The sequence below is a fragment of the Ochotona curzoniae genome, unplaced genomic scaffold, assembly GCF_017591425.1.
Source record: "Ochotona curzoniae isolate NIBS_2020 unplaced genomic scaffold, NIBS_Ocur_1.0 scaffold_4701, whole genome shotgun sequence".
Lineage (NCBI taxonomy): Eukaryota > Metazoa > Chordata > Mammalia > Lagomorpha > Ochotonidae > Ochotona > Ochotona curzoniae.
In genome coordinates, this window is record NW_024467122.1 from 6,984,812 (window position 1) to 7,009,896 (window position 25,085).

At 40.3% G+C, this 25,085-nt stretch overlaps 1 protein-coding gene across 4 annotated transcripts in view; it reads left to right on the forward strand.

Annotated features, from left to right (window-relative positions):
- MEF2A (myocyte enhancer factor 2A) overlaps positions 1 to 25,085 on the forward strand; it is a 125,507-nt gene that overhangs the window by 37,576 nt on the left and 62,846 nt on the right. For 3 of the 4 annotated variants that reach the window (XM_040969198.1, XM_040969200.1, XM_040969199.1), the window contains exons 2-3: positions 5,338 to 5,523; positions 23,978 to 24,181. In XM_040969198.1, coding sequence (XP_040825132.1) covers positions 5,470 to 5,523; positions 23,978 to 24,181 — 258 coding nt within the window. In that variant the 5' untranslated portion in view covers positions 5,338 to 5,469. The remainder of the gene's footprint in view (positions 1 to 5,337; positions 5,524 to 23,977; positions 24,182 to 25,085) is intronic. The other variant, XM_040969201.1, reaches the window with a different exon arrangement.

Sequence of the window (25,085 nt, forward strand, 5' to 3'; positions counted from 1 at the left end):
GGCCCCTAGTTTGTAATTTAAACACCAAAAAGACATACTAAATAATCAGTTTTCTGAGACTGCAGTTCAGTTGTTTTTTTGGTGATAATGTTGCTTGGATACAGATAGAAGCACAATGATTTGGTTAGATTAATGCTTTTTCCCTAAGGGGGGGTGCATATGTTCCTGTTTGTATATGAAAAATGCTAATCTGTGTTTTCTAAAGATAGGTTTTAAATGCTGTCCTCTTTTTCCAATTCTCTTAGCAGTACCTTATAGGAAAATTAGTGTAACTTTGGTCTAAAGAGTTAGCAGTTGGCTGGAATTCATACAGTCTTACTCGTGCAGTGGTCTTCAGCTCTTGTGGCTGTCTTCTGGCAGCTCCTCAAGTACGACGCAGGCCCTTCAAGGGTTGCAGGGCTCAGGCAGCTGTGGCACAGACCTTGATGGCCCGAGGCTTCCCGTTTCCCATTTGCCCACTGAGGAAACCTTTTGGGACTGAGTGAGTCTTGAGAGATGGAGCAGTGCATGTTGTATGGCTAGTTTTCTGTAAGGGCATCTCGTGTGAGCTGGGACTCCAGAGAGTATGGGGAAAGTTGGAGCACACATTTAGCCTGGCCTTGTGGTTTAAATGGTTTTATGCCACGTGGTGATACCTGAGCTCAATTCCTGGCTTTAGCTCTTGATTCCAGCTTCCTACTAAAGCAGACTGTATGGGGCAGGGATGATAGGTGGCTCAAGTAATTGGGGTTTACTCTCTTACATGGACGTCTGGGTTGGGTTTCAGGAACAAGTTAACTGTTAGAAGCTTTCTCAGTTTTTGTTTCTCTGCCTTAGAAAGCAGTATTCTTTTGAACACATCCAAGCTGTATTTGGCATCCTTTATTCCTTGTAGTATCTTCACAATTTCCTAGTGCCAAATCCTTTTTTTTCTTGTTTCACCTTCATGTTTTCCTTTCTTGTTTTCTTTCCAGATTTTGGCTTTATAAGTTTCACTTATTTGAATGGCAGAGACATAGATCTTCCAAAATTCAGCCCCTGTCTCCCACGTGGGTGACAGGGACCCAAGTATGTGACCTATCACTTTGCTGCCTGTCAGGGTGTTCATTACTGGGAAGTTAGAATCCTACTTGGACTAGTGCTTGAGTGTAGACCAGGGATGCAAATGTTCCCAGTGGTGCTCAATCAATGCATCACTTACCTTTCCTTAATTTCTGCAGTGTGAAAAAGAGTTTTTAAGCAAGGTACACTGAGGTGCCGGCCTGTGATCCTGAGGGAGGGCAGCCAGCCCTGTCACCTGCACTGACACGTGCACACAGGACAGGCTGTGTCTGGTCAGTTCAACGGAGCTGCCGGGGGTGGGATCAGCCCTGATAAAGTGACTAACCACTGAGTGAAGTGCTGAAGCTTGAAGTAAGCACAGTATGAGTTTGCCATCATTTTACAACTGTGCACTGCATTTTACATAATTTCACTCAAGAATTACTTCAGCATGTTGAACATCTCATTCTTTGAGAGTTCCAGCGATCTAACTGGAAGCCCCGAGAAGTTGCCTTTATCAAGACCAAGTACAGACCCCACCCGTCTGATTATTTCTAACCACCAGTGTCACTCCTCTGATGGGTTTTATGCTTTATCATGAGCATCTAGACAGATTCATAGATCTGACCTTCTGGTGGATTTTGTCCCTGCCCTTTAGTTCACTGTTACCCTGTTCTCTCACTTGAGCATAAAAGACCCCATGCTGCCAAGTTTACTCTCTTGGAGCCCCCACCCCCCTGGCTGTAGTGGGAAGCTTCTCACTTAAATAAATCTTGCTCTCACTGTCCTGTCTGTGGCGGTTCTTCCTCCACCTGAGAGGAGGTCCAAGGTCCTTTTCCTCCCTTGCCATGGTACTACCGGCAGCACAGTTAGTTGCTTTGGAGCTCGCTTTCTCCTTTCCTCCCTGTGTGTGTAGGCTGGTCTGTCTGCTGCTTAGCCGTATGCCTAGAGTGTAGTCCTTTGCAGTCTCCTGGTATTCGGTATGTTTACTACGGCTGTTTCTTCTTGACAGGTCCCAAATCTTATCTTTTATTTTTTTCTTTTTTCTTTTTTTTTTTTGTGGTTAAGACTATTATTTCCACATTGTTTTTTTTCCTGTGTCTGGGGTGAAGGGGAGGAGATAAAGGGAGAAGCCCCACATGTCTCCCACCCATCCCAGGTCCCCGATGTGGTGCATGCTCTGAGGGTCTTGCTCAAGTGTTTTTGAAAGTCCAGCAGTTAGGAATTGCTGCCGATCTCGTTATTCCAAGCATAATGAAGTTGCTGCAGAATCCACTGGTTGACATAGTCCACCTTACAGTCTCTGCCCAGTTTTTCACTGCTAATGTATGGCTGAGGTAGTTGATTGATTTGTTCTGTCCTCTGTTGTGATGCCAGGTATCCTCTGCAGGTTCCGACAGACTGCCATATCCTCCATGTGCACCTGGTTATGCTCTCCACTGCTTTGTCAGAGCCTCTGAGGAAGCTCGGCTCTGGCACTTGCACTCCATGGTAAACCATGGGTTCTGAGTCCGGCAGCTCGATTGGGGAGATCCCAAAAGAAACTTTGTCTGAGGTGTTCCCAGACCAGATTCTTGTGTGTACTTGCAAGTACAGGGCCCAGTACAGTCCATCACCTCAATCAACTGGTGGTTGCAATTGCTGGGTTGGTTCTATTTCCATCCCTGTCTTCCACTGGAACCAATGGGTGTTGCAGTGCAGCCTGATTCTGCCCAGCACATCCTCGGGACAGGCCCCAAATCTTAAGGGTTTAATTGTTGTTGTTGCTACCTATGTATCTTGCAAGTTTTATTCACGTTTTCAGTCTCTAAAGCCACTAGTTCTTGAATCTGTGGGTAAAATGTTGCTCATGGGTTCTCTCATCTGTATTGTCCAAAGCTTATGCCCATCACTGATCTTAAAACTATCCAGTAGTTTGAAACTGCCTTTTGTTTTGCTTTTCTAGTTCTCCAAACGCTGTTTAGAAGTAGTCTGTGCTAACATTGTCAAAATCAAAATGCTCAGATATGTTTTAGAATTCAGAATTATTCAGATATTGGGGAGTAGAACAGTCCGTGCATCTTAAATGTGTTAACGAATCGTGCATACCTTAGCAGGAATGTCTGCAGTGAATATTTTGGACCACTAGTTCAGTGCAAGCTTTAGATTTAGATGCAGTGTTATCTCTTAGGAAACATGATTTGCAATTGGCCAGCCTCTGCGTTGATTTTGTGGTCTGCTGAGGAAGTAAGCGTTCGTCAAGGCCACAGCTTGTTTGATTCCGTCCTCCCTCGTGACTGGCCATATTGTGGTTCTTCTGTTTCCTGCTTTCTTTTGTCTTTTGTGTTCTCCTGCCTAGGATGTAGCCCCTCATACTGAGGTTTGATATTAAGCACATCCTTGGATAATCCTTTTCTGACCCATAAATTTACATTTGATTAACTTTTTGTTTTTTAATTATACAAGGAATTTGTATGAAGAATAATATTTTTTTTTAAAAAAAGATTTAATTATTTTACTGGAAAGTCAGAATTACAGAGAGAGAGATTGAGAGTTTGAGGGAGGGAGGGAAAGAGAACAAAAAAAATCTTGAATTCACTGGTACAGTCCCAAAATGGCCACGGAAGCCAGAGCCGGGCCAGTGTGCAGCTGGGGGCTAGGAGCTTCTTCCAGGTGTCCCACATGGGTGCAGGTGGCCCGCTGCTCCTCTCCCAGGCCTTTAGCAGCGAGCTGTATTGTAAGTGCAGCAGCTGAGACTTGAAACAGCGCCCATATGGGATGCCAGCACCACAGGCTGAGGACTGGTGCACTATGCCATTGTGCCAACCCCTGATACTAAGTTTTATTTGTTTGGAAGCACATTTGTCAAGTAGGAGATCTGTTATTAGGATATTGGTTATTAGATGATCAGTTAATGAGCAAAGAGGTAATGAATAAGAGAAGATCTTGAAATGCTGTGCTGGCAGTAGTGCTGGAAGTGAAGGGAGAGGGTTACTGTGCACAAGAGCCAGTTTTAACAAACGCTAGATATGCACAGTGCAATGGAAGGTTGTAGATAATATGTATAGTATTAAAATACTTAAGTAAAATCTTCAGGATTTTTTTGTTATGTTTTAATATTTATTAATTTTCCTAATTGTTATTTTTATTATGTAAGTTTCAAAATATTAGGTTTTTTAAAATCATGATTCAAAGAATGAAAAACTATGTCATTGCCTGTCATTCCATCTCAGAGAGGAATGCAGCAAAGAAAACTTTGATTTTTTTAATAATCAGGAATGATTCACTGTTGCAGAGGAAAGTTTGCTCAGACTTGACACACACAGACACATACACCCGTGCACTTGGAGGTGCCGTGTCAGAGACGACATGAGCGCTCCAGCCTGACTAAGGAGTATGCTTTCAGTGGCCGGATGAACAGTGTCTCATTTATGCACATTACTACTGTATGCTAGTGAATTGACCTATAGCGGCTTTGCCAATGGCAAGAAAAATTTGTAAAGGCAGATCGAGGCTACCTGTGTTAGTGCGTGCTTTGGCATGAAGACCACGGGGTACTTTGAAGTATATTGTACAAAGAAGAGAACCTGTGGAGACAGACTCCTTCACTTCAACCCCATACCCTGCTCTTCACTGTAGCTTTTTCAGTGTTGTAGTTCCCTGTTTATAAAATGGAGATGATGATGTTAACTAACAGAATAGATCGCAGTTACAGTTGAATGAGTTAAGACATATCTGTAATTGGAAAAAACCTGGGGCATAGGAAAACAATCAATATTGTCTTTTAGTGTTACTAGTTTTGAAAACTGTTTATTCATTTGGAAGAGTTACAGAGAAGGGAAGAGACAAGACTGAAAGCTTCTGTCTGCTAGGTCACTCCCCAGATGACCACGGTCACCAGGTCAAAACCAGGAGAGGGAGTTTCTTCCAAACCTCCCATTTGGTGGCAGGGGCCCAGACACTGGCACCATCCCGCACTGCTTTTCACCGGCCAGTACCAGGGAGCTAGCTCATAAGTGGAGCTGCTGGGACACAAACCAGCATCCGTGTGGTGGCTTTACCCATTCTGCCACAAACCTAGCCCTGGTTGTACTGTCACTATATGTCTGAAGAGAGCTCACATGTTAAAATCCCATCAGTTTAGGCAGAGACAGAGGCACAGGTGGTTTAAGAGATATTTTAGGGATAAACTGAACAAAACTGTAATGTTCTAATTTTATAAAATTACAAGTTTCAAGTAGTGCCCATGTGTATCATCAAAGCAAATTGGAAGCTTGTATGTTTTTATGACCTGTAAATTTATCAAACTTAAATCTTCTACTTTGTGTTTTCTTTTAGATACTACAGAAAGTTTCAGTAGCCCTGGACTAAAAGCTGAAATAATAGAAACTGTATAATGCATTAGGGTATTGAAGAACATTAATTTTTGAATTAAGTATTTGGTGTATAAAGGAAGAAAGGTGCCTGAAAATGGGGCGGAAGAAAATACAAATCACACGCATAATGGATGAAAGGAACCGACAGGTAAATAAAAGTTTTAATTATGTATTTAATTAATACCAGCATATAATTTTTAAAAGTTTATTTTATGGGACAGTTGAATTTTTTATTAATTAAAGTGTAAATATTTTTAGTGCCAGACTAAAATAAAAGTTCTAGCAGTGATAGAACTACCTTTTTTTTGACATTGACTTATAGAAACTTTTTCTTTTGCTTTTTACAGACTCATATGTAATTTAAGCAAAATTAGCAAAAATGAAAATCACCACAATATCACTATTACTATGTATTGTTTAGGTTTTTCACATTTAGCTGTCTGTATATTTAATTACATGTTTATTAGTCTTCTGCATATTGATATTATTTTTAAATGATCTCTTTTCATAATTGGAGGAGGATAATTAATTATCTGCAATTATCAGTAAATATGTTCTAGTCAATTTTTGTGGTTTACCAATAAATAATGAGTTTTTCTCTTTTTACAGTTATTGCCACATTGTTTCCAAAACATTTATGTGTATAATTCAGCTTTAATTGATGACTATGTTGAACTTAATTTATGGTTTCAGTATTTATTTTTCTTACAATTTCAGGATAATTATAATGGTGCTGATATGTGAAATCAGTTTTGTTTAGAGCTCCGTTGTCAAATTCTGGCTCATGAAGTGGCAGCCTATTTTTGTAAATATATTTTTATTAAAGTAGTGCCACAGCAGTTCAGTTACATACTGTCTAGCTGTTTTCACTTTATAACAACAGAGTTGCGTGCTTGCCACCAAGACAATAAGGCTCATAGGCCTAAAGTCTGAAGCGCTGTGGAAAAGTTTGCTAAGCCCTTGCATTAGAGATAAGAACAGTAAGTAGCATGTTGGAAGGAGAGGTGCTGTTTCTAGGAAGGCTGTATTTGAGAAGCTTAAAGAATTACTGGTTTCTCAAAGCTTGCCAGGAGCATACACTGAAGATGTGTTCCACAAAGTCGTAGTAGTTCTCTTGAGTGTAGATATAATTGGGGATACAACTGAACTGGTCAACTCGTGGAGAAGTTAGTAGAAGTGGTTATGATTTTCCATAGAAATTCGTATTAAGAGGGTGCTTGTTCAGCTCGTGACGATGGCTTAGCAAATGACAAGACCCCGCACTAGATTCTTAACATAGGAGCAAGTGCTCAAGTAATTATTTCATGATTCCGGATAAATGATTCCAAGGAAGGATGCAAATAAACTTTCCTTCACATATCTGAGGATTATGCAAAACTTGGGTATTTACTTAAATAGAATTTTGAATTACAGACATCTGAACTAACCAGATAAAAATCATTCTTAAAGTCCTTGGAAAGAAGTTTATAGTCCAGGATTGGGTGACCTTGTTGGCTTGGTGTCGGCAGAGGCTGTGGATATTGGAAGAGGTAAGGAGGAAGGATAGACATGTGGAGCCAGGAAATGAGAAGGACATGAGTTCTTACAAAGCCAACATGATTCCATCATGGGAAGCCACCCAGCAATCTAATCAATGCTAAAGCCTGCCAGGCACCATGATTGAATTAAATTCCATTCTTAATCTGGCCAGGGAACGTCTGGCCTGAGGTATAAGCCCCACAAAAATAATTCCGACTGGCCCTGCCAAGACCTTTGCAGATGGAACTCAACATTGAACAAATCTGTAGGAGACAAATTTTTAAGCTGAGGGATTTGTGTGGCCTGTGAATGATGTTATAAATACCCAAGTGGTTCCTGGCAGAAAAGAGGTCCTCTACCCCTTCAACAGATAGGCCTGTAGGGGACTCCCAAACTGTTGTCTCAATAGTAAAGTTTTAGGGTTTCTCGCTTCTGGCTTAATAAACTTTTTTTTTTAAGTAAACCTTGGATACTAACTCATAAATCAGTAAATTTTAAATTAATTGTTTTTTACTTGACAGAAACAACTCATCCATCTGTTGGTTCACTCTCCAAATGCTTGTAGCTGGGGCTGAGCCAAATTGAAGCCAGGAATCTGAAACTCATTCTGGGCCTCCCACGTGATGGGATCACCCACTGCCTTGCAGGGTGTGCAGTGGCAGAAGGTGGATGGGGAAGCCAAAGCTGAGCCAGGATTCAACCCAGCCACTCTAATACCAAATGCAGTTGTCCCAGTTTGCTTAACACAGCTATGCCAGTCTGGCTGTGGTGCCAGCATACATCACTGACTACCCAAAGACATCCTTGTCCTGCTTCTTGTTTATTATTATCTCCTTACCACTAACTTGGAATAGAATGTCATGGATTAAAACCCACTGTTGAATTTATAGTGTTTAGTCTTGATAAATGTTATGTCTGAAACCTGCCAATGATATTATTGCAAGTGTATATATATTTTGTACATTTTCCTTGATATATAGTATTCTATTGTGAATGTAATACCTTTTTTTTTAAACTATACATGAACATTTGAGTTGCTTGCCAATTTAGTATTTTGCTGCTTTGTGAAGAGTACTGTTTTGGGTATTGTTTATGGCACATACTGGCACACACTTGGGATATCTAGGAGCAGTATTGCTGAGTCATAAGGTATTCGTGTGATTGGCTGTAGTGGCAGTTGGTAAATGCTTTCTGCAGTAGTCGTATCTTCTGCTGGTAGTATGCAAGTCCCAGCTGTTCTAAATCTTCACTATTCTTATTTTAGCCTTTCTTGTAGGTAAGCAAAAAATAATTTATTCTAATCTCAATTTTCCATTATTTCAGATGAGATTGTTCATCTTTTTACAGTTTACTGTTCTTTTTTGCCATTTAAATACTTTATTTTATAATTTGCCTATTCATGTTTTTCCTGATTTTTTTCTCCTAAATGGCTGCCTTTTTCTTACTGTATACATAATTTGGTGAGTGTTTTGTATATCATATGCATTATAAATATTGCAGGCAGTGGCTTTACGAGCTGTTTCATAGTGCTGGCCAAATCAAGTAATATTTCTTAGCTTTACAGTAAGTTAGTATTTATTATTTGTGATATTTTAATTTTCGGATTATATCATACTAGTCTGTTGTTTCAGTTTGTCACAGGACCCAGATATCCTAAACAAAATATTAAAAAGCACAAATAAACACCTTCCGTGTGTCACTGTTCATATTTTGAGCTTTACTTTGACATCCCAGGCATAAGAAAATTGGAAAAATATCTTGTCCCTAGGTGGTAAAGAGCAGCCTTGCAGATTTTGAGTTGAATGGTTGAAAGTCACTGCCTGAAGTTTGTAGACCCCCTCCTTGTTCCCCTGAACTCCCTGGCAGCAGCGCACCTTGCTGGTGGCTTGTGCAGGTGGAGCTCCGTCCATACAGCGTGGATGCTAAGGTCTCTGTGCCCAGGAGGCAGGCGCTGAGTAGCGCAGGCAGTACAGGAGAGAGTTTGGACCTAAATGCCAGCTAGTCTTTTGAAAATTTATTGTAACCTTTTTGTTATTTTTTCTTCTGATATTCATACACCCCACCCCCAAATTTATCCAAACATAACATGTAGGAGTTCTTGCACTTCTTCCATTTTTCCACAGGATTCATAGCCTTACGCTTCTTCCAACATTATTTCTGGGTAACATAGATGTAGCTCCTATGTCAATACAGTATCTTGTCAGAAACCTAAAATTTCTCTTTTTATATTATTAAAAATGTTAGTTTTATTCTGCTCTATGATCAGACTTTTCAATTCTTAAATTTAAGATTCATTGGCCATTACTAGTTCCTTACTGTGATTTCTTCATTATTTTGTTGTAATTAATTTTTTGGTTTATGGATTCAGTCACTACATTTTCAGCACCTATTCAGTGCCAAACAGTGTTTTATAAGCTGTGAATGCAGCATTAAACAAGACTGGAAAAAAAATCCAGTGTTTCGATTTATATTCTATTTAAATGACTAGTTTTTTTTTTTCCAGCAAGTAGTGTTTGTGGTGTGTTTTTTTTTTTTTTTTTTTGATTTGTTTTGTTTTGTTTTGTCTTTGTTTTTCCTTTAAGAAAGACTTGTGGCTGCTCTATTTCCTTTTTTGGTTTGTTTGAAAGTAGTTATTGCCTTAATACTTGAATTATGATTTGCTTGGTTGAATATTCTAGGTTCTGCTTCTTTTCTGTAAAATATGGCAAAGATTTTTTTTTTTTTGGCTTTGAATATTGCTACAAAAGCTCTGACACTAAATAGAGCCTCCGTTTCATCTCTTTTTTTTTTTTATCCTGGTATGTGTGCATCCATATTTTGGAGGAATAAATGTGGCTTTAATTCTCCCTTTTGCACTTGAAAACTAAATTTATTATTTTTACTTTGGTTTTAAACATTGGAATAGTGAAAAGGAATAACACATTGTATGTCATTTGTATATCCTAATTAGCCTGATTTTAGTTTGTGCTGTGTGTATCAGAAAAAGTTTATGAATTTAAATGTGGCTGTTGGAACATTAACAGTTGAGTGACTTTCAGTGATTTTCACTTTTTTTTAAAGATTTATTTATTTTTATTGGAGAGGCAGATATACAGAAAGGAGGAGAGACAGAGAGGAAGATCTTCCATCCAATGATTCACTCCCCAAGTAACCACAACGGTCCGAGCTGAGCCAATCAGAAGCCAGGAGTCAGGAGCTTTTCCAGGTCTCTCATATGGATGCAGGGTCCCAAGGCTTTGGGCCATCCTCGACTGCTTTCCCAGGCCACAAGCAGGGAGCTGGATGGGAAGTGGAGCAGCCAGGATGAGAACCGGCGACCATATGGGATCCTGGTGCATGCAAGGCGAGGACTTTAGCCACTACGCTATCACGCCGGGTCCAATTTTCACTTTTAAATACCTTTTAAAGCTAATGTTGAGAAGGAAATTAAATGTGTAACATTCAGAATTGTGGTGTGTGTTGAAAACACAAAAGGCAAAATGTAGAGTCAAATGCAGGGGCGCGAAACATTGGGACTGTGGCCCAAACGCGGCTTGGAAAATCTTGTCTGTACCTGCCAGGGCAGCTGCAGGCAGTTGTTGAAACTCAGTAATTGATAGGAAGCTAATTTTTTGGTTGATAATTTTGTATGGTCTGTGAATGCTGTTATAAATAGCCAAATGGACCTTGGCAGAAAGGAAGCTCCTCACCCCTTCTCTAATGACTGTTCTCCTGCTTCGTGTCTGGTTGACATTGTGTTTCCCTCTGGTATTCTAGACAAAACACTTGCTTCTTCAGCTGCAGTTAGTGGGCTTTGATTCCTTCCTCTGTTTTTCTGCTTTATGTTTCATTTGCTTTTTCTTTGTTCCCCAAATTTGTTTTTTTTTTAATTTAATAGATAATTGTCAGTTTTACTTAATTTTTGTTTTAGGAATTTGAATATCAAGTATAGATCAATATTCAAAGATACTTCATGAAAGGAAGTGATCTGAATGTGTGAGCAATTTCCATAAAATATATACCTTAAACAGATTGTGTTGATTTTTCTAGGTCAAAGAAAATTCAAAACTTTCAACCTTATTTTCAGTCAGTTGACTAGCCAATAGGATTTTACAATTTTAAAACATTTTATGCATTCACTTGAGAAGCAGAGAGAGAGAGTTTTGTTTCTTCTGGTATATTCCCAGATGCTCACAAACTGCTCTTGCTGGCCAGGCCTGGCCGGAACAGGAACCACCCTCCAGCTCCTCTGACAGGAATGGCAGGCAGCCAAGCACTGGGATCATCTGCTGTTCCCAGGTGTGTAGGTGGAAAGTTACAGTAGAAGTGGAGGTGGAATTCAGTCCCAGTCAACCTGTGTCAAATGGTGATTTACTCTGCTAAGCTACGGTGCTCACCTCCAACAAGGTATCTCCATGATGAATATTATATAGAATATTGTGCTCTGTGTACTTAGAAATAAAAAGGAAATATAAGAGCTTCAAGAAATGTTAGGATTAGATCTATGAGACATTAAGAGAACAAAATGAGGGCCCAGCTCTGTGGCCTAACGGCTAAAATCCTCGCCTTGAACACACTAGGATCCCATATCGGTGCTAGTTCATGTCCTGGCAACCCTGCTTCCATCCAGTTCCCTGCTTGTGGCCTGGGAAAGCAGTCGAGGATGGCCCAAAGCCTTGGGACCCTGTATCCAAATGGGAGACCTGGAAAAGCTCCTGACTCCTGGCTTCAGATTGGCTCAGCTCGGACCGTTGTGGTTACTTGGGGAGTGAATCATTGGATGGAAGATCTTCCTCTCTGTCTCTCCTCCTCCTTTCGGTATAACTGACTTTGCAATAAAAATAAATAAATCTTTAAAAAAATGAACAAAATGATTAAATTCCAAGAAGTGTAGATATTAAATGTATTTGGTGTTACAAGAAGGAGAAAAACAGACATCTTGCCTAAATTTTGTAAAAACTATTGGAATGATTGTACTATTTAAAAATTTTTTTTTTTATCATTTTATACAATCAAACAGGTAAAAACCAGAAATATCTGTGAGGAAAGCATCTTATTACAGCTTCTTTTTCACACATAAACATTATCGTTGTGCTATATGAATAATTCTTTATTCCTGTGGAAAAATGCATAGTGGAAACAGTTGCTTTCCGTCCTACTGAGATCCTCTGATTCTCCAAGAGCTGCTGTACCTGACTGGCTCTGAGGTGGGCCATTGGGAAGATACAGTTCAAACAAAGAATAGAGCATGGTCCAGATACGGAATAGAAAGACATTGTTGAACTTCATTTACAGTTTCACAATTCCAAAGATTATTCAGAATTACATTCTTACACACTTTCAAAAAACCTGATTTTTTAAGCGAGGTGTTTGTTTGTTTGTTTTGTCTGAAAGGCAGAGTTGGCAGAGAGGGCAAGCCACACACGCGCAGATCTTGCATCTGCTGACTAACTCCTCAGACGGCTGCAACCACCAGACCAAAGTCAGGAACCAAGGATTTCATCTACGTCTCCTTGGGTAGCAAGGGCCCAGATACTTGGGACATTCTCTGCTCGTGTCACAGGCAATGGCTTTGCATTGCTATGTCACAACCCTAACCCCTTGCAAAATTATTTTTGAAATACATAATTTTTTAGATCAGTTTTAGGTTCTAAGAAAACTTGAGTAGAAAGAGTTCTCCTAGCTTTGCTCCTGAGAGCTTCCGCTGCTGCCAAAAGCCAACAGCAGAGTGGTATGTTAACACTGGAGGAATCGAACATTGGCAGGTGATTGTCATTCCTAGTTTATATTCTAATTTTTGTTATGATACCACCTATATGATTCTGTGTAAGGACATGTATCTACCACTGTATCCTTGGGCAGAATGGTTTGGTTGCCCTTACAAAACTCTGTGCTCTGCCTGTTTTTTCCTTTCTCCCAAACTCCTGTCAGCCTGTCAGCTGTCTCCATATATTGGCTTTTTCAAAATGTTATGTGGTTGAAACCTTTTCATTTTAATACACATTTATGCTTCCTTGTCTCTCCAGGGCATGAGAACTCCTTTCTTTTTAATTCTGAATAATATTCCATTGTCTGGGTGTACCAGCATTTATTTATTCACTCTCCTAATGAATGGCATCTTGATTGCTCAGAAATTTTGGCAGTTATGAATAAAACCGCTGTAAAATCCATGTGCAAGTTTGGCTAGGTGTAAGTTTTCATGTGCTGAATAAATATGAGGAAGTGTAGGGATGGATTGTCTGGTTTAGAGTAGGCTTAGTTCTCTAAGTGCCGAACTGTCTTCTAAAGTGGCTATACCATTTTGTATTTCCACCAGCAGTGAATGAGAGTTCTTATTGTCACATATCTTCGTCAGCATTTGGTGTTGTCAGTGTTTGGGATTTTTGCCATTCTAATAGGTATGTAGTGCTATCTTGTTTTAATTTGCCATTCATTAATGTGCAAAATCTTTTATTACAATTGTCTTCTCTGTATCTCCTTGGTAAAGTGTCAGTTCACTTTTTTGTTAAATAATGAGATTGCTCATTTTCTTGTTGCCGAGCTTCAGGATTTCTTTTCTTCGTAGATTGTGCCACGGGTGTGACGTCTAAAACCTCACCCAATGCCGGGTCAGCTAGGTTTTCTCCTTTGAAAACTCACAAGAGTTGTATGGTTTGCATTGCTTTTTTTTTTTTTTCCAGGTAATTTTTGTGGAAAGTGTGGGTTCCAAGTCCAGATTCATTTTTTACTTGTAGCTGTTCAGTTGTTTTAGCAGCATTTGTTGAAAAGCCTGTGGTCTCACTATCTTGTTTTCAGTCTTCTGTCATGAACTAGTTGCTGTAGGCCTGTGGGCCTGTTTTTGAGTACTTTCCTGTTTTATTGACTTGTTGTTCTCTCACTTAAGTGACACTGTTTTGATTACTTTAGCTTTGTGAGTCTTGAAGTGAGATTTACTTTATAGTGAGTCCTGAGGTCCTTCATGTTTTATTGTTTTACTTCTCTGTTTACTATTATTCTAGGTCTTTTGCTTCTTCATTTAAATTTGTGAAAAGTTTTTCAGTTTACAAAATAGTTCCCTGGTAGTTTTATTTGGAATTTGTTTATACATTGAAAAGAACTGATTTCTTGTCAGTATTGCAGTTTCTTACCCAGTAACATCAAATAGCTCTCCTTTAATTCCATTAATTTAGTTCTTTGATTTCTTTATCTAAAATATATAATTTTTCTTGTCAGTTCTTTGGGATTTTCTACATAGGCAAGTGTGTCATCTGTAAACAGCCTGCGCCGCCCCCCCCCCCCCATCCATGTGTCTTCTAGATCCTCATCATTATTGTATTGGCTGTGACTTGTAGTACTGTGTTGGAAAGGAACAGTGAGAAGGGGACATCTTTCCTTGGTCTCATCTCTGCAGGAATGCCCCCAGTTCTCTCTGTGAAGTGTGAGGTTAGCTGTAGGTACTGCTACGTGTGCTTCACCAAGTTCAAGAGTCACTAAGTTTTCATTTAGTTCTAAGTACTTTCTCTTGATCCCTATGTCATTTGAAAGTGGTTTATTTAGTCTCATGAAGCATTTTGAAATTATGTGGGTGTGCTCCTGACTTTTTGTTTAATTCTATTGCCATTCACTGCTGGTCTCTTATATTTGTTGAGGTGTGTCTCATCACCTGGCCTGTGATTATGGTGAATGTTTCCTGTAAGCTTGAGAAGAAAGCGTATCCTGCTGTTGCGCAGTGTAGTAGTGTAAGGATGTTACTTACGTCCAGTTGCTGGTACTACTGAGTATAATTACATATTTACATTTTTGGCCTGTTAAAACTGTCTTGATAGAGGACTATCAAAATTGCTCGTATTGGTAGTGGAGTCGTCTTTCCTGTTTGCAGCTTTATCCTTAGCTCATGTATTTTGATAACTGGTACATACACACACTGAAAGAATTTTTCTATCTTTTTGGAGAATTGATCTTATCATTATGTATTACTTGTTTTAGTTGGTATGACTTTACTTGCTTTGAAGTCTGCTCTATTGAAATTAATAGAGCTACTTCAGTTTTCTTTTGACTTGTATTAATATCTTATATCTGCTTCTGTATTTTTAATCTGTATTTGAAGTGGATTTTGGTAAACAAAATATGTAGTTGGATTTTATTTTTTATCTTTGTGTATATATAGATTTATGCTGTTGATGTTCAAAGGGATTATTGATGGGTCACTGTTGTGGCATGTAGGCTTAGTCTTTGCCTGTGGTGTTAGCATTTCATATAGGCACTAGCTCATGTCCCAGTTGCTCCACTTCTAATCCAGCTCCCTGCCTGTGGCCGGGGAAAGCAGTGGAAGATGGCCCAAGGTCTTGGGCTCCCGTGCCCATGTGGAAAACCTTGAAGCAGCTCCTGGCTCTTGGCTGTGGATCAGTTCAGCTTCAGTATTGCAGCCAGTTGGGGAATGAACCAAGGGGTGGAAGATGTCTTTCAGTTTCTTCTCCCTGTAAAATCTGCTTTTGAAGTAAAAATAAAGTAAGTGTTCGAAGTGAATTTTGATGTAGTTTGATTAATATCTTCCATATTTGTTAGTCTTAATCTTTTTCCCCTTTTTGTCTTTAGCTTTTGTCTTTTTTTTTTTTGTAAATTTAAATGCCTGAGAGATTTCTTAACCAGGCTTGCAGTTTGGAGGTCACAGTCTGGTTTCTTGTACAGGCTGGTGATAGAGGGGCATGCGTGAAGAAATAAGTGCATGATGAACTAACTAGGAAGCAGAGAGAGAATCTAGCTTGGATTCAGTTTTAAAAAGCAATACCACAGGTAGTGCTGTGGCATAGTAGTCCTGGCCTCCGCCTGTGGTGCTGGCACCCATGCTGATACATGCTCTGGCTGCTCCACTTTCCGTTCAGCCCCTTGTACCTTGGAAAGAGTGGAAGGGGACTTAAGTCCTAGAGTCCCTGCACCTACGTGGGAGACCTGTAAGAAGCTCCTGGATTCAGATTTTGGAGCAGCTCAGCTCCAGCTGTTGCAGCTCACAGGAAGTGAAGCAGTGGATGGAGGATCTCTTTCTTTCCTCTCTGTAACTCTGCCTTTCAAATACAAGTAAAGTAAATCTTAAAAACACAACAGTTCTGGGTCCAGAGATGGCTGTCATGCAGGTGGTTAGCCCTGGCTTTCTGTTGATGTACAAAGCCCACTGCCACCTTTATGGGAGATTTGGGTGGAGTCGTTTGCTTTCATCTTTGACCTGACCCAGTCCTGACCATTGTAACCATTTGAGGAGTGTATCAACAAAGGGAAGGTCCATCTCACTCTCTTCGCTGTCCTTCTTCCTTCCCTCCATCCCTCCCCACTCCCTCTCCTCCATATTTTTCTCCCTATCACTCCCCCTCTTCTCCCCAACCTCTCATCCTGTCCTGTTACTCTGCCTGTTAACAATATGTAAACAAATAAGCAAATATTTTGAAACAGTCAGCCTTCTGGCCAAGTTACTCTAATCAGTTACTCAGTCAGTTACTCTAATCCATGTTTATCTGTTACCTGTTAGCAAAGACTTTGGGGTCTGGATAGTTGCATGAATCTGGGGAGTCAAGGCCCAATCAATCCATGACAGCCTTTGCCTTTTCTGGTTTTAATTGAGCTTTTTATTTGGCTTTCTATTTTCTTTTATAGCATATTGGATACTTCTTTTTTTTAAAATGATTGCCTTAGAATTTGCAATATATGTTTATAATGAATTCCAAATACACTTTCAAGTAACATTGGACCACTTCACAGTAAGTGTGAATATACAACAACAATATGTAATGCTTGCCTCCTGTTCTTTTTATCATGGCTGCCATTCATTTTACTTTCACATAAATCACAGTCATCTGTTATTACTTTGAATTGTTTGCATTGTTATTTTTTTCCAAATCCATGTTTGTGACTATAGAAACTTTCCTCAGCATGTGTTTTAAGACAGACCCAGTAACAACAAATTTCCTCATTTTTTGTTTGTTGAGAAAGTCTATATTCCTTCTTTATTTTGTAAGGATTACTTCACTGAAGGTAGAATTGGGGTTGATGGAGTTATCCCCCTCTTTCAGCCATTTAGTTTTACTTGAAAAGCAGGTTTTACAGAGAGAGGAAGAGGCAAGGAGAAAGATCCCGCATCCGCTGGTTCACTCCCCCTCAGCTGCAGCAGCTAGAGCTGACCCAATCCGAAACCAGGAGCTCTTCCATGTCTCCCATGTGGGTGAAGGGACCCAAGGCATTGGGCCTTGCTCCTCTGCTTTCCCAGAAACATTAGCAGGAATGTAGATTGAAGTGGAACAGCAAGCATAAGAACCAGTGCCCGGGTGGGTTGCCGATGCTGCAGTTGAAGGGTTGGCTGGCCCCTGGTGGAGTTTTTCATAATGCCTACCAAAGATCTATTGTTTTACTTGAAGAAATTACAGTGAGGGGGGCGGGGAAGATGGAGAAGACCATTTCCATGGTTCACTTTCCAAATGGCTGCTGTGGCCAGAGCTGAGCTGGTCAGAAACTGAGAGCCAAGAGCTGCTTCTGGTTTCCCATTTGTGGGTTCAGTGGCCCAAGGTCTTGGGCCATCCTTTGCTGCTTTCCCAAGACATTAGCAGGGAACGGGATCAGAAGTGGAGCAGCCAGGACAGCAGTCAGTGCCCATATAGGATGCCCTTGCTGCAAGAGGAAAGTTAGTTGCTATATACCGTGCTGCCACTGCTCTTTAACACTTTAAATCTTTTATTCCTCCCTCTTTGTTGTTTGCATGGTTTTTAAGAACTTGGGTGCAGTTGTTATCTATCTTTGTTCTCCTTTAGGTAAAATGTTTTTCTCCATTTTTTCTTGATCTGTTTTTCAACTTATATGGGTATGTGCAATGCATAGATACATATACATTTTTATTTTTTGACATTTGTCCTGCCTGGTGTTGTATTTCTGGTTTGGTGTGTGACATTAATTTGGGAAAATTCTCTGTTATCGCTTCAGATGATAGATGGTCTCTGGCTTAGAATGACTTGACTTAATAAGTTTTTGAATTTGTGATAGTCCAAAAGTATAACTCATTTAGAAGAAACTGTACATTGAATTTTGATGCTTTCCCATCCTAATGTGGTAGGATATTCTTGTGATGCCGGAGACACGGAGCTGCCTCCTGCAGTGAATCACGTTCCAGCTGGGTGAACAGCTCATGCTCCACGCTGCACAGGCCCTTTCAGCCCGAGACTGTCAACTGAAGATGGGCTTATAAGGATGGAACCCAGTTGGGAAACAGTAGTATTTTGGCTCTCCTGTTTTCTTCTTCTGATATTTCTATTACTCTTATCTTACATGTGTTTCATTATCCTATAGTTCTTAGATAGACTTTTCCTCAATCTTTTTTTTCTCTGATTTTTAATTAAGGATATTTTCTCAAGCTTAGAGATTCTTTTTTTTTTTTAAGATTTATTTATTTATTATTGGAAAGGCAGATATCCAGAGGAGGAGAGACGGAGAGGAAGATCGTCCATGCATTGAATCACTCCCCAAGCAGCTGCAACGGCCAGAGCTGAACTGAATCAAAGCCAGGAGCCAGGAGCCTCTTCTGCATCTCCCACTTGAGCGATGCAGGGTCCCAAGGCTTTGGGCCATCCTTGACTGCTCTCCCGGTCTACAAGTAGGGAGTTGGGTGGGAAGCAGGGTTGCCAGGACATGAACTAGTGCCCATATGGGGTCCTGGCATGTGTGAGGCAAGGACTTTAGCCATTAGGCTGTTGCTTTGGGACCCTTAGAGAGAGATTATTTCTTTAGTTTTTAGCCTACCAACCTCAAAAAGACGTTGCTGATTTCTGTTAGAATGATTTGCTTTTTTACATGTTTTCTTTCTTAGCTCTTACTACATTTACTTTGCTGCTGTTACATATTCTCTGCTTTTTTGTTGGAGTTCTAAGAATATTCATGATCGTCATTTTGTAATGTTGGTCTGATAATTCCAACATTCCTTTCCTGTATGGCTTTTATCCTGTTGTTTGCTGTATCTTGTCAGAGTGTTTTTTCTTACCTTTTAGTATGCTGTCTGATCTTTTGTTGGGAGTCACACTTGATGCATCTGGGAGAGTGAACTTGTGCTAACTAGACTGCTAGTGGTGTGGTGAGGTTGAGAAGGAGCGTTGTAGTGCTTTGGTGACTTGAGCTCCTGGAGTGTGACCAAGTGTTGCTCCGTCACCTTCTTCTTCCCCTTAGGCAGGACTTTGGAGTTGGATATTTGCCTTTTCCTAGACTGGTTAAGCTCTACTAAACCCCCTACAAGTTCAGCTCTGGTAAGTAGTTCTTGCTGTTAGTAAAAATTCCTATTTGGAACAAAATGCTGACATACTTCAAAATAGCCATGTATCTTCCTGCTGAAACCCCAGGGGGCTTTCTGTGGTCTTCACTGGGAGGATCTTGTAGAGGTTCTGGAGATAAAACTAACAAAAGAGGGGCCCAGAAATGGCTTATCAGGCTAATCCTCTACCTGTAGCATAGTACTTCCCAATTGGTGCCAGTTCCAGTCCTGGCTCCTCCACTACTGATTCAGCTTCCTGCCTATTGCTTGGGAAAACAGTGGAGGTTGGCCCAAGCTTTGGACCCCTGAACCCATGTGGGAGACCTGAAAAAGCTCCTCACTCCTTTGTTTGGAACAGCTCAACCCTGGCTATTGGAGCTATTTGGACAGTGAACCAAATAGGGAATCAATCTCTCTTCCTCTCTCTCTCTCCCTCTCTTTTCCCCTTTAAATCTGCCTCTCAGATAAAAATAAATAAATTTCTTTAAAAAGTCAGAAAAATGTGGACGTGTCCTCCTAAGACTGGTTATAAATTCTGTTATGACTTTCAGATTAGTTCATACTGAGACTCCAGAAGATTAGGTTGAAATGAATAAAACAAACACTAAGAGTATTGATAAAGCCTTATTTTGTAAAAATTGTGTGTGCGTATGTGTATGAATAGGATTATATGATCAGGAAAATATGGATTGAAAGATGCTATGTTGCTGCAAATGTGTATTAGAATTTTGTATAGGTGAAATGGAAAGTGTGACATGTAAAAATTATATTTGCATTATATAACGAGGACTTTTCAAAAACAATGATGCAAGCTTTATTATTATTTTTCAGTGATTTTATTTGAAACAGTGACAAAGGGAGAAGGAGAGAGAGAGATTTTCATCTGTTCATTCCATGCTCAAGTGGTTGCTGTGGTTTGGCCAGACTGAAACCAGGAGCCTAGAATTCTGTCACCTGAGTGACAGGCAGGTCCAGCGACTCGAGCCATCCTCCACTGCCCTTCCCAGGTGCATTGGCAGGGAACTAGATTGGAAAAGGAGCAGCCACATACTTAATAGAGTTTTTAAGTTGGAAAGCACCTGAAGAACACAGATCATGTATATTTGCACACACCTGTTGTAGTATTAGATTGGTGGTCTAAATGATAATGACAAGAAATATGATTAGATAGAGAAATTATTTATCTTATGTGCTCAGTGAATTTGGGTGTTACATTCAGTGCAGTGAAAAATTAAGTTCCCACATATGCTGTATCACTTTGGCAAATATTCTACACTGTTTTAAAGATGAGACAGGAAATCCAGTAAATTCAATCTATTTAGTTTGGGTAATAGTAGTATAAATAGTGTATACATTAAAAAAAAAATGTACATTATTTGTGTGTTTGAAAGTTAGAGAGAGAGATATCTTCCATCTGCTGGTTCACTTTCCAGGTAGCACAATAGCTAGGACCAGGCCAGGATGAAGCCAGTTTTCTTTCAGGTCTCCCACATGGGTAGCAGGACCCTGGCACTTGAGCCATTTTCTGCTGCCTTTCTCAGGCCACCAGCAAGGAGTTGGTAGTGGCAGAGCAGGAACCGAGCATCCATGTGGGTTTCTGGCCTTGCAGGCGACAGCTTTGTTTGCTAAGCCACACTGCTGGATCTGATAGTAGATACATTTGAGATACGTTTCAGAGGTACAGCTGGGATAATTCATGAGGATTATATGAAAACCCTATTAGGATAAGAGAGATCAAGAATAATTTTCTTTTTGATTTTGGATGGTGATGCCATTTGGAAAAATGGGGAAGATTGGACCCAGAGAGATGGCTCAGTGACTGAAACCTCACCTGCATGTGCTGGGCTGCCATATTGGTGCTGGTTTATGTCTTGACTGCTCCACTTCCCATCCAGCTCCCTGCTTGTGGCCTGAGAAGGTAGTGGAGGATTACCTAGGGCCTCGGGACCCTGTACCAGCATGGAAGACCTGGTGGAAGCTTCTGGCTCCTGGCTTCGAATTTGCTCAGCTCCAGTTGTTGCGGATACTTGAACCAATGGAACTTTTTCTCTGTCTCTCCTTTCTCTGTAAACCTGCCTTTCCCATAAAAATAAATAAATCTTTTTTTTAAAAATGGGGAAGACTACAGGGAGAATGTGTTTATTTATTTTACAGCTATGTAGCTTGTCATTTGACAAGCACTGTTAGGATTAAAAGGAGCAAGAAGCCCAAGTCTAAAACGTACAAGCTGTTAAATATCATTAAGTGAAAGAGAAGAGATAGCTACAAAGGCTGAAAAGAGTGCCACTGAAATCCAAGTAGCAGAATACCCAGGAGAGTATTCTGGTCATGACCATCTGGAAAGAATAGTGAGGAGTATGAACTTTGTCAAATGCTGCTTAAGTATAAAAGTAAATAGGCACCAAAATGGGACCACTGATTTTGTTCATAGAAGTTGCAGATACCATTTTGGTGGACTGTGGGGAGTAGAAATCTGATTGTTCTAGGTTAGGAGAGAGAGTAGGTGGCGGCACATTTGTAGTCAATTGTAGACATTTCTTTTCAACATTTTGACTCTGAAGTAAAAAAGGTACGGTGGCTGCAGGGAAGAGAAGAGTGAGGACAGAGGGTGGAGAGTTCTCTGTGGGGTGCTTGTCTAGCAGAGGGCAAGAGAGAAGCACATGGGAAGGAATGGGGATGGAAAAGCCAGTAACAGCAAAGAAGGGCTGGGGGAAGGTACAGCTAATAGAAACCTAAACTTGCTCCTCTTTATTTTTACCTTTTTAATTTCTAAAAAAGATTTATCTATTGGGGCTAACATGATGACACAACAGGCTGATGTTCCACCGGTGGTGCTGGCATCCCATGTAGGTGCTGCTCAAATCCCAGCTGTTGCACCTCTGGTCCAGCTCCCTGCTGATGACCTGGCCCGAGGCGGTAAGCCCTAACCCTCATTTGGGAGACTAGAGAAAGCTCCTGGCTCCCAGCTTTGGATCTGCCCACATCTGGCCATTGTGACCATTTGGGAAATGAACCAGCAGAAGGAAGATACTCTCTTTCTCTCTCTCTGTCTCCCTCTGATTTTTAAGTAAAATAATTCTTTTTTTTTTTAGTTATTTATTTATTTGAAAGAAAAAGGGGTAAAAAACATTTTTACATTCACTGGTTCATTCCCCTAATGGCTAACAGCAGCTAGTGCTGACCCAGGCCAAACCAGGAAACAGTATTCATCAGGGTATCCTGTGTGGGTGGCAGGTGTTCAAGTACTTGGGCCATGCTCTGTTTTTTTTCCCAGGCCATTAACAGGGAACTGGATCAGAAATATAGCAGCTAGGATATGAACTGGCATCCAGATGGAATTCTAGTGTTGCAAGATGGCAGCTTTACTTGCTATGCCACAATGATCACCTCATTGTTGTTAATGATTTAAGTAAGATTGTCAAAGGGGAGTTAAATATTGTACTGAAGATGAGAAATAATTGGCTTCTAGAATGTGTTAATGAAATAAAACAGATTGCAATTTGGATTGTCAGGCGAAGTTGAATATTATTTGGGATTTGTGATCATCAGTTCAGGAAGATACTGTGTATGGATGTTTTGCTCCCAGGAATTGCCAGTTACGTGCATGAATCAACAGGAGTAATTGGGCTTGTGTAGAGAGCGTTGGGTTTCTGGTTGGGGTTGTATTGTGAAGGTGTTCGTGAGAGAAGTGAGTGAAGATAATGATGGACCATCAGATCTCCTGAGAGGGAAAGGAGAAGGGGATAGGTAGATAACACATTGATGAGGTAAATGGACTGTAGGGCTTGATAAGGTAAAAGAAATTTCCAGAGAAATTATACAAAATAGGATAGCAAAGGAAGATGGAAGAGTGGGTGGCGTATAGTTGAGATATTTGAGGTGAAATGATGAGAGGATAGGAGATGATGGAACTGAGAGACTAAGGTGTTTGCATGGATTTTTAAATTTTGAAGTCACCAGGGATAAAAGCAGGCTACAGGAAAATGTAATCAAGTGATGCTTATTAGCACGGGAGGTGGAGTGACTAGGGAGTCATTTTGTGCTTACCACAAGGAAGGTTGTCACATGATCCTCAAAATGTTTCAGACTTGAGTGGTCAGCCTTATGTTTTAGTGAGTGAAGCTGCCACTAGTATCACCGACATCCCATTTGGACACTGGTTTGTACGGAAGATGGCCCAAGTGCTTCCGGCCCTGCCTCCCACATGGAAGCCTCCTGGAAGAAGCTCCTGGCTTCGTCCTGGCCCAGTGCTGCCCTTGGGACCATTTGGGGAGTGATGGAAGATCTATGTCTCTTCTCTGTGTAACTCTGACTTTGAAAATAAGTAAATGAATAAATTTTAAGAAGTTAACGCCTTTTGAAAAACAAGGAAGGACAAATAATTTGAAAATAGAGAATAACTTGACTTATTTTAGGACTTTGAATATGAGAAGTATAATATTTAAAAGCAAGTCCTACTGATTATTTGAGAGGACTGCAGGTATCAGATTTCCACTAGTCAAAAGTAATGGAAGAACTTGAGGATGTTGGGGAATTTGCTGACTTAAGGCTGAATTTCAGTGTGCACAGAGCAAGAGGGGAGATTGTGAGGTAGATTCGTGGATGTATGTGTTTGTTTACAGATTTAAGTCTGTGATGTAGGATTAGTTAGGGGTAGGATTTAAGGGTTTTTTATGATACAAATTTTTCAGCTGGATGATGAGACCACTGTTTCCTTCTCTGGTTAATCGCTTTTGATGGTGAAAGGTTGGCCCGTGCAGAACATGAAGTTAGGAATCTCAATTTTTATAAGGTGGCTGAGATTTCTACTTCTAACAAAAATATACTTTTTTCCCCTTTGGTTGTCTAGGTCACTTTTACAAAGAGAAAGTTTGGATTGATGAAGAAAGCCTATGAACTGAGTGTGCTCTGTGACTGTGAGATAGCACTCATCATTTTCAACAGCTCCAACAAACTGTTTCAGTATGCCAGCACTGACATGGACAAGGTTCTTCTCAAGTACACAGAATACAACGAGCCTCATGAAAGCAGAACCAACTCGGATATTGTGGAGGTAACACATGGCTAATAATGTGTGAATTAAAACAATTTCATTTAATAACAAACTGTCAGATTGCTTTTAAAAATATTTATTTTATTATTTGAAGGCAGAGAGAAACAGAACAAGAGATCTTGCAATTTTTGTTTTACTTTGCAAATGACTGTGAAGGGTGGGGCTGGGCCAACCAGAAGCCTTGAGCTGGGAACTCCATGCACGTCTTCTGAGTAGGGGCAGGAATCCAGATATTTGGACCAGCACAACAGCAGGAAACTGGGTTGGAAGTGGAGCATTTGTGATGCCACATGCTAATACTGATTTTATTGCAGAGACATCGAATATATTAGTCTCCACAGATTGTTTTAGAGATTGTTTTAGTTTTGAAAATACAGTTAAAATTTCCCAGTATTCTTTTAACTATTTGTTGGACTGTGATTGATTCAGTTTGTTGTTGGAAAATTACGTTTTTATTCTAAAACCAACTTGTTATTTTTAGCTAATAATAAGTTGTTTCAAATGGGAAAGAAAAGGATAGCATAATTACAACTCTGCTGCTTTGAGTTAACTACCATTTATTCATGGGGCTACAGCAGTGACCTACCCTGAAGTGAGTATGAAGCTTGCATCTTTAACCAGACCCCTTCATGGACTTTAGTTTATGCCAGTTGTAAATTGTTTCACCCTCTGAGAAGTCTCACAAGTCCATGGAAAGCAGGACATGAACTAGCACCCATATTGGATGCTGGCATGATGGTGGCGGTGTTACCTAGTACACCACAATACAAGCCTGCCTCCGCCCTGCACATTATCTTTTACTTCTGTTGTCCTGTGGACTGTTTGAAGTACCCTTGTACTAGCATTTATGGTCTGTCTTGGTAGTTACTTGTAACAGGAACTATTTAGTACTCCTTTCCTATTA